This window comes from Saimiri boliviensis, chromosome 8 (assembly GCF_048565385.1).
Source record: "Saimiri boliviensis isolate mSaiBol1 chromosome 8, mSaiBol1.pri, whole genome shotgun sequence".
NCBI lineage: Eukaryota > Metazoa > Chordata > Mammalia > Primates > Cebidae > Saimiri > Saimiri boliviensis.
The window spans coordinates 120,399,816-120,409,804 of NC_133456.1; the positions used below are offsets into that span (position 1 = coordinate 120,399,816).

The 9,989-nt window shown below is 36.3% G+C and overlaps 1 protein-coding gene across 3 annotated transcripts in view; it reads left to right on the forward strand.

Annotated features, from left to right (window-relative positions):
- Nucleotides 1-8,303, forward strand: part of RAB18 (RAB18, member RAS oncogene family) — a 36,169-nt gene extending 27,866 nt beyond the window's left edge. The window contains exons 4-8 of one of the 3 annotated variants that reach the window (XM_003938399.4): nt 519-605; nt 1,530-1,602; nt 3,049-3,167; nt 3,242-3,308; nt 6,585-8,303. In XM_003938399.4, the coding sequence (XP_003938448.1) occupies nt 519-605; nt 1,530-1,602; nt 3,049-3,167; nt 3,242-3,308; nt 6,585-6,760 (522 nt within the window). In that variant the 3' untranslated portion in view covers nt 6,761-8,303. The remainder of the gene's footprint in view (nt 1-518; nt 606-1,529; nt 1,603-3,048; nt 3,168-3,241; nt 3,309-6,584) is intronic. The other 2 variants (XM_003938398.3, XM_074405152.1) reach the window with 2 other exon arrangements.
- Nucleotides 8,304-9,989: the final 1,686 nt, after the last annotated feature.

Here is a 9,989-nt window from a genome sequence, read left to right on the forward strand (position 1 = left end):
AGTTAAATAATTTTAAAATCCAAGGCAGGTTTTGTAAGAAACTTTAAGGCAGAGAAAATTTTGTAAAGAGAAAAACCATTTATTTTATACATTTATTTGTTTAGAACATTTACTTTAAATCTGTTACTTTTCTACTTAAACATGGCAGGGTGGGGATTAGTTTCTGTGGTGGTGAGAATTTGGAAGGAAAGGCATTCAGATTTATGTAAGTATGTCTGTGGAAGAGTGGTGAATGTTCAAAGTGATTTACATTGAAAAGTTATTTTCCTCTTAGTTTCTCTTTTGGGGTTACAAAGGACCCCAAAAGATACTCCTTAGTATCTTGCTAAAGCCCCTCAAGCCCCCCATTGCTGGTTTAAATTCCTCTGCAATCTTTTACACCTCTTAGAGGTTATTCTAACACTTTTTATATCATCTAGAGGAGCTTCAGCTTTTCCCATAGCAAACTCTCACTTCCGGCAGTGGGACTGGTAGCCAAGTTGAGGGTTGATACATTTTTTACTTCTACTTTTTTTCAGGTTACTTTACATTGGCAGACTGAAAACTTTTTCTTAAAGGGCCAGATAGGATTTAGTCCAGACCTGAAGTGGCCCATATGGCAATCTGTAAGCAAATAGGCCTACTATGTTTCAATAAAACTTTATTTAATAAAACAGGTGGTGGGCTGACCTGCTTTGTATAACCTTCCGTACCTTGAAGCCATATTCTAGGGACGGTAGAAAGACAATAAATAGAGAGAAGGAATTGGGCCTGGAAGTAAAGGCTTGTTAAATAGGTTCATTATTATTATTATTATTATTTTTACTCAACAAATTCTGAGCAACTGTCTTTTTTGAAGAATTGCTTTCAGCCTGATGGTTAAACTGGTGATTAAACAGATGAGTCCTTGCATTATGCAATTTACATTTTCTACCTAGTGTACATTGTTCATTTACCCTAATTTGAGTCAGAGACAACATGTAATAAAGAGTGGCTTGGTTATATACATTTTCTCAAAAGGAGATACATAGAAAACACTTAAAAGAGCCCAACCTAAAAATCCGTTATCTAAAATAAGACGTTCCCATAGTTCTCTTCAAATCAGTAAATCAGTGGTTTTTAGCCTTGATTCTACATGAAAAGCACCTGGAAAGTTTTTTTTTGTTTTGTTTTTTTGTTTTTTTAAAATAACTGTCATTACCTTCGACCAGTTGAACAGGAATTTTTTGGAGGTTAGACTCAAGATTCCCAGAAAATTTCATTGTGCAGCTGAAGTTTAGAACCATGGCTTTCGTATATAAAAATCTTAAATTCAAAATGGCAGAAAACCTTCACATTGTTGTTGCATTTCTCTAGAGATCAGTATTTATAAACAATTTTATTTTGTGACACTTGTCAGTTAAGTGAACACTTCTTATTTAAATTCCCATTTTTTAATGAGCTCATGCATTAATATTATTTTTAGTAATGCTCTTTTACTTTCTGCTCTTAAACTAGTATATTGAAGGTCTATTATTTATACTTTATTTACTAATAATGATCATTTTTAGGATACTGCTGGTCAAGAGAGGTTTAGAACATTAACTCCCAGCTATTACAGAGGTGCACAGGGTGTTATATTAGGTAAGTGTTTGCTTTAATTAATGTACTATTTAAAAATATTTATTGGAGTTTCTGATTGTCCTAGTCTGTGAAAGTTAATACATTTTTGTTTTACTTCTCGTTAGAGCTACTTTTAGGTACCTTACAGTTGTATTAACTTCATGTAATATTAATGAATATTAAAACTTTTGATTTTAGTCTTTTGTTTAGTACTTAAAAAATAAAGACAGGACTGACTTGGTTTGAAAGCACATGTCAATGAGAACATAATTGAAGATTAATTAGCATATGTCAGACTGTCTTGGAGTATACAGAACCTGGGCTTCAGTCATCAGCATATTAATATTTGCTACAGTTTATAAAGGAGGAAAAGTTTTTGTTGCTTAGTAGAATCCGCTTTATTAGTCCTAAAAAATCACTAAGCACTTAACACTATTGATTTATAATCAAGCAAAATTTAGAAACCAAATGTGAGGCCAGGCGTGGTGGCTCACACCTGTAATCCCAGCACTTTGGGAGGCCAAGGCGGGTAGATCACGAGGTCAAGAGATCGAGACCATCCTGGTCAACATGGTGAAACCCCATCTCTACTAAAAATACAAAAAATTAGCTGGGCATAGTGGCGCGTGCCTGTAATCCCAGCTACTCAGGAGGCTGAGGCAGGAGAATTGCCTGAACCCAGGAGGCGGAGGTTGCGGTGAGCCGAGATTGCGCCATTGCACTCCAACATGGGTAACAAAGAGCGAAACTCTGTCTCAAAAAAAAAGAAAAGAAACCAAATGTGGATTCTCAGTGTAATTTGTTGGTTCCTGATATTCCTGGAAAACTGTTTAAAATGAGTATTGTTCAATTGTATTAATAGGTAGAATTCTCTTAATATTGTGGCTTGATAGTGACACTTAGCCTTTAGGTTCAGCATCTCTTGAGTTTAGAAAACACTTTAATAAGCTCTTTATTATAATGCACAATGACATAAGATGAAAATGATAACAAGAAGAACATTAGGAACCCATCCACTAACTGTGCTGTAATTTTTTCAAAGCTGTAAATTCTGGTTCTTGTAAGAAACAAATTAATGGGGTCATAGATGTTTACATTCATAATTTTTTTTGATATTTTGCCACAAATTTGAATCTAAACACTCTGGTTTTTGGATAGACCTCGTTCATCGTTATCAGTGGGAACAGCTGGTGTTTTGCTTTAATGGGTATTAAATGGGTTTTCACTTATTACACAGGATATAATTTCATTTCTGTGACAGTATGTATTAATAGGATTGAAATGTGTTTTAAAAAAAACACTTGTTTCTTCCATTTGGATCAGTAGACACTGTTAATCGCTAAACACAATAAAAAACAGACTTGCCAATATTGCTTACTAATGCTAACTCCTAGCTACGTATCAGAAATATGCCTTATCTTTAATGCTTCTTATCTTTAATGCTTATTGTGACTCCTTTTATTTCAGTTTATGATGTCACAAGAAGAGACACATTTGTTAAACTGGATAATTGGTTAAATGAATTGGAAACATACTGTACAAGAAATGACATAGTAAACATGCTAGTTGGAAATAAAATTGATAAGGTAAGAAGGCAGACACTTGGCCTCTTGGTTCTGTATTTTGGTAGCCTTTCTTAATCATTGCATTTATCTTTTAGGAAAATCGTGAAGTCGATAGAAATGAAGGCCTGAAATTTGCACGAAAGCATTCCATGTTGTTTATAGGTAGGTGTGTGAATGAATATCTATACTTTCATTATTAATGAGGAATTTTTAAATGGAGTTTTTGCCAAGTTTATTTCTTTATGAACCATAAAATGTATTTATAGTATTGTTCATAGTTGCCTTATGCTACAAAATCGTAACTATGTAACAAGGTTCTTTATTCTTTTTTCTGTAAAACGTATGATCATATTATGTGAAATCATATAAAAAACAGTCAAATCATTTCTCTCAGGATGTAATGACATTCAGTAAAGTTTGGCACCCAGTGCTAAAGTTGTGCCTTGCTGGTCCATATGCTAATATCATCAGCACCACCTGGGAGCTTGTTAGCAGTGCTTCAGCTCAGGCCCTACCCCAGATTTTCTGAATTAGAATCTGCATTTTAACAAGCTCTTCGTATGGTTTGTATGCACATTAATTTTTGAGAAACATGGTCCAGTAGGGGTTGCCAAACTACAGCCTGGTCCAAATCTGGCCCCACCATTTGTATTGGTACATAGCCATGTCCATGCATTTACATGTTGTTTGTGGCTGCTTTTGTGCCATATGGCAGAGTTTAGTAGTTACAACAGAGGCCATATGGCCCACAAAGTCTAAATATTTACTATCTAGCCCTTTACAGAAAGAGTTTGCCAACCCCTGATCTAGAAAATTGGATGAGCTATATCAGAATAACGAGGGGAGGCCAGGCACGATGGCTCACACCTGTAATCCCAGCACTTTGGGAGGCTGAGGTGGGCGGATCAGAAGGTTAAGAGATCGAGACCATCCTGGCCAACATGGTGAAACCCCATCTCTACTAAAAAATACAAAAATTAGCTGGGTGTGGTGGCGTGCGCCTGTAGTCCCAGCTACTAGGGAGGCTGAGGCAGGAGAATTGCTTGAACCCAGGAGGTGGAGATTGCAGTGAGCCGAGATTGTGCCACTGTGCTACAGCCTGGCACCTGGCAACAGAGCAAGACTCTGTCTCAAAAAAAAAAAAAAAAACAAAAAAAAAAACACAACCCCCCCCCCAAAAAAAAAAAAACAAAAGCAGAATAACCTGGGGAGCTTTTCTTACACCGTGGTCCAGAGAGGCCGAAAGACTGGACACGCCTAGTCTAGAGGGAGATCTCAGGCTGAGAGAAGAGTGAGTATTTCCTGAGGTAGGAACCAGGCTAGTGTGTTAAAGGAACAGGAAGAAAGCATGTGTACTGGAGCATAGTGTGTGTTGAGAAGGCTGATGGAAAAATGCCATTCAAATGGTGAGGAGGTGGATCACGTTCTAATTGTGGTAGAAAGCAGGGAAGCAGTGGTGTGACCTGATACTTTGTAAAAAGATCCTGTTGCAAAGAAAATGGACTAGGGGAAACAAGCAAGAGACTATTTCTTCTCTTGCAGTCGCCCAGATGAAGGAAGCAGTGGTTTGACTGTGCAGTAGTAGAGGGTGGTGGAAAATGGGTCGTTCTGGGAGGTACAGTGAAGGTACAGCCGATAGGATTTGTAGGTAGATTTGGTATGGAGGACAAGAAAAGAGAGCAATCAGAGATAACTCCGGGTTTTTGGCATGAGCAGTGAGGTAAATTGTGCTCCCAGTAATTGGGATGTGAAAGATTGAGATAAGAGTAGGTTTAGTGTAGGGAAATGAGGAATCAAGAATTTCGTTTTGACATAAGAATGAGACATTTTTCAGATAAGCGGTATAAGTGCTGGTCATTGGCGTTTGCGGGCATTTAAGGTCATGTTATTAGAATGGTGACTTCAGGAAAGAATATGGATAGAAAAGGGCTGAAGAAACCTGGGCAATATAATGAGACCTCATCCCCAAATAAAATCAGTTCTGTGTGGTGGCAAGTGCCTGTGATTCCAGCTGCTCTGGAGGCTCAGGTGGGAGGATCACTTTGAGCCTGGGAGGTCAGGGCTGCAGTGGAGCTATGATCATGCCACTGCACTCCAGCCTAGGTGACAGGGTGAGACCCTGTCTCAAAAACAAAACAAAAAAGATTGAATCCTGGGGGATTCCAGCAACTAGAAGTCAGCAGAAAGAGGAAGTGCCAGCAAATAAAGCTATGTATGACATGCAGCGAGATAAGAGGATTTCCAGGCATGTTCAGAGTCCTGGAAGTCATGGGAACAGCTTATTTAAAAGAAGAGGAAATGATTAGCAGTATCAGATACCAAAGATGTCAGATATAATTAGGATGTTGAATTTGACAGGATAAAGATTGTTGGTAGTCTTGGAAAAGAATGATTTTAATGGAGTGGTGGGAACAAAAGCCTAATTAGAATAGTTCGAAGAAAGAATGTGAGATAAGAAGGTGGAAGGAGCTTATGTGGATAACTCTTTAGAAGAGCTTTCAAAGAGGGTAGAGAAATGGGTGGCTACAAGAAGGATATATGGCCTAGAGAGCAAGTTTGTTTTTTAATAAGATGGAAGATAATTTGGCAGACTTTTCATCTGATTGGTATGATCCAATAGAGAGAGAGTGTGTGTGATCCTTCAGTAAATGAGAAGGGATGGGACTCCAGGAACAAGAGAAGGTGATGGCTTGGAGGCAGCAGGGATAGTTAATTCATTCTCACAGGAGGTAAGGCAGAGCATGAGGACACATACATAGGTAGCTTGGTAAATTTATTTGTGGGAAGATGAGGTAGTTCTTGACATATTGCTTCTGATTTTCTCAGCATAATGCTAGCTAGATTATTAGCTGCGGAAGAGTGTTGAGAGGAAGGAATAAAGTAGTCATCTCAGACAGTGAGAAAGGTCATCACTAAGGAAATACAGGGTTGGAAGCAGTGCTGAGTGTCCAGTTGAGTTTCATGAGCAAACATTTAGAGTGGGACCAGTGTTCATGGTGGTTTGTCATTTTATCCAGCTACCTGGAGCTGCTTGGTTGAAGGCACAGAATAATCAAGTTAATTTTTTAACTTGCATGAATTTCCGTATTTCTGCCTTGGGAGCTAGTTTTAAGAATTAACTGAAAGCTTAAGGAAAAAACTTTCACATACTATTTAAGTAATAGGGCTTTAAAATTTTAATACTATCACAGTTTTAATATTATAAACCAGCATTTTTTGGGGTATAAATTTATATACTAATATTCTTACGGATAGAATTTAAGTTGCTCAATTTTGAGAGTTAGAAATTCACTAATTATTGACCTGTGGGGAAAAATTGCTGTTTTGGATATTAATGTATTGCAGGGTGATATTTATGCTCTGTTAGTTTACCAGAAAAACATGAGGATATGGCCAGAAAGGGATATACTACGAATGACATTTTTCCTTGAATTTCAGAGGCAAGTGCAAAAACCTGTGATGGTGTACAATGTGCCTTTGAAGAACTTGTTGAAAAGATCATTCAGACCCCTGGACTGTGGGAAAGTGAGAACCAGAATAAAGGAGTCAAACTGTCACACAGAGAAGAAGGCCAAGGAGGAGGAGCCTGTGGTGGTTATTGTTCTGTGTTATAAACTCTGGGAAATTCCGTCTCTTGCATATTTGATCAGATAGTTACATCTTTCTGTATATAAACTCTTTAACTGCTATTTTAGGGACCTTGCAGTTTGCACATAGTTATTTTATATCATAGCAGTAAATATTTGCAAGATATCCCACTCATCGGCCCCAAGTAAAATGTTATGGTAAGCATGCACAGTTTGCAGTCTGTGGTTTTTTATGTAGCACAAAATAGGTGTACCTTTATAAGTACATTCAATTTTATGATTTACATTTATCATGTAATTTAAAAAAATCCATCTATCTACTATATGTCGATACAAAGTCTGCTTTTGGTATTCTTTTTGCTTAAATACTTCTATTAATTTCCGAATTACTTGGTATGTAGAACTCCTAGAACCACAGGGAAGAATAGAGGTATCATCAAACATGGCAAATTTTCTTTCAGGAATAATAAAGAGCATGATTCCACAACTTTTCTAGGATGTTTGAGATTCTTTTTTAGTACTAAGCAAAATTTTCATTACAGAATGTAGCCCAGGCCAATTTATAACTAAATCTCTATTTGTTCGGATGATGCTTCTAAACAGCATTGATAGCTTAAAGACACTAGGTATTTTTAACTTACTTCAATGATTAGCTCAGTTGCTTAACTGGAGTTTTAATCCTGTGATATATATATTGGATTCATGACTCAATTTTTAGTTATATGGTGTTTGGCAGAATGGCAACAAGGTTTTCGCCCGTTTTGGTTTCAGGAGGACATTAATAGTGTGTTTATTGTAACTCCTAGTACTAACCACTTTTAAAACCAACCTTTTTTTTCCCCCGTAAGTGTTGGTAGTGTTTGTCCAGGTACCTCAATTGTAGCTTGTATAGTGTTGATGAATATCTGTATCTTATGGCTTCTATAATGGCTAGTTGGTATTCTAAACCCTATTTCTGTGTTTTGAGGGGTGGGGGAAAAAAAGGCATATTGCTTCTAGGTTCTGATGTGTGAGGGAAAATACTGTCACAATGAAAATCTTGACAATTTACTGTAACAAGTAACCAATAGTTTACCAAAACCAACTGGTACAGATTAATAAATCTTTTTCACAGTATTCAGTTTTCTCACCTCTTGCTATTGTATATTGTATATTTGCTCACTCATTTGTTACTTAATTTACATTGATTTCTGCTATTTTAACTCCCCAAATAAGTTATTTGTCCTTTAAGATTGGTTACTATAATACTTAATTTCTGGGCAGTTTGTTCTCTGTATACAATTGCAAATGATAAGCATTTTTGTGAGTGACCACCTTTGCAATATGTTTGTTAATGAATTTACTTCGTGTTGGATTTTTTTCTGAAATGTACATCTTCACATATAAAAACCTCACATTCTACTTGATTTTACACTTCTTAGTCTACATTACATGTGGTTGAAGGTTTTATACATTCTGTATGCTTTTGCTAAATATACAATATTTACTACTAGAAATTTGGAGAAAGAACACTAACACATATACTTGCGATTTGCTCATGTTACATTAAAACTTGAGATTTGTGTATTTATGTGGTCTCTATTAACAAGACTTTTATGTTTATGGTTTTTTGCTCCTTGAGCTATATAATAATCTGTGTATTAGACTGTTGTCTTGATTTGGTCTAAATTTGAATACATACAAATTACTTGAATATAACAAAAATGAATTTTGTTTGATAGATTTATATTGTAACCTTTTTCTAGTTCTTGAATAAATATAGCCTGCTTTCCCTAGATGCATTTGTGCAGGAAGTATATACATTTCCCATTACTCTAATCAGCTGAAGGATATTTAATACGTGTTATTCAAATTATATTATGTGGCTTTCATTTTACTGTTTTGTTGCAACCTTAGTGTTTTGTAGTGGAGGTTTTGTAAGTGAAACAATTGTAGTATCCAGTCAGGCACCTATGTAGCAGGGTTTTGTTAATTCTTTTCAGAATCATTGAAGCAGTCTTAAAGGGTCTTTTGCAGATGATACAAATTAAGAACAATTAGAATACAGTATTTTGAGTTCTAGGACTACTGAGATTGACCCACACAAATAAAGAACTATTCAATTTTTGAGAAATAGTTAACATTTATTGAAAGCTTCCTTGGTGCCAGGTACCGTTATAAGTGCTAAATTATCTTATTAAACCTCACAGCAACCTTAAGAGATTAGTACTCCTATTATGCCCATTTTAAAGATGAGGACAATAAAGTGTAGGTGTGTTAGTTAACAGCCAAAGATGACATAGCTACTCAGTCATTGAGGTGGGTTCCAGTCATGGCATTTTTACTCCTGAGCCCATACGCTTCACCATCACTCCTTTTACAATGTCTGGTTACTAGCTGTTTGTTACACAATCGAGTTAAGGCAGTTCCACTATTTCTTTGTCATTCTTTTGTTGTATGTAATAGAAATATTTCAGACTGTCTGGTTATAGAGTAAATCCCATGATGTAAACCTACTTCATGAGTCATGTGACATAAAGGTTAAGGTAGTGGAGTAGGTGGTTTTAGTTCTTCTACCTGTTCAGAGTGGAATGAAAATCCTGACTTAGAAAAGGTACAAAGTTAGGGGACTTAGGATACCTTCACTTCCTGTGTGAGAGTGGAAATTAAGTATGGAAATAGTCACTTGCTCAAAATTGAAATCTGAGGGGAATGTTTTGATTTCATGTATTTGATTGCCATCCACAAGCTCATACTTGGTGTTGACACTCTAGTTGAATGTTTTGGAGATAGACTTGATTTTGATTTATCGTAGTTTGCATATTCAAGAAATAGACATGATTCTTTACTAAGGGTGGGACTAGCGCCATAGCTCATAAAAGAATTATTACACTAGTACTTGTTCTGCCTGTGAGTTGACACAGACTTACATTCATAGTATCTTTAAGTACAACTTAACATGTATTTTTTTTCAGATGAACAACATTATCTTCAGGTTTTATAGATCAGAGATCCTCTCCATAGTGAAGTATTATATATTCCTTGGGAGTACATTTCACCAGTAATACTTAGGAAGTGTTTTGTCTTTCCTGTATTTCTTTAGTTAGGCATGGGGTAAAAATGTTATTCAGTTTTCAGGAGCCATTGTTCTGTCTCCAATCTTGCCCTGTATACCCAACTATATAGACTTCACCCTGGGTTTTGCCTAAAATGTTGAAACAAGAGAATAAATAGGCTAAGTCAAGACTAGGAGCTAAGGAATATAGAATCACCCAAG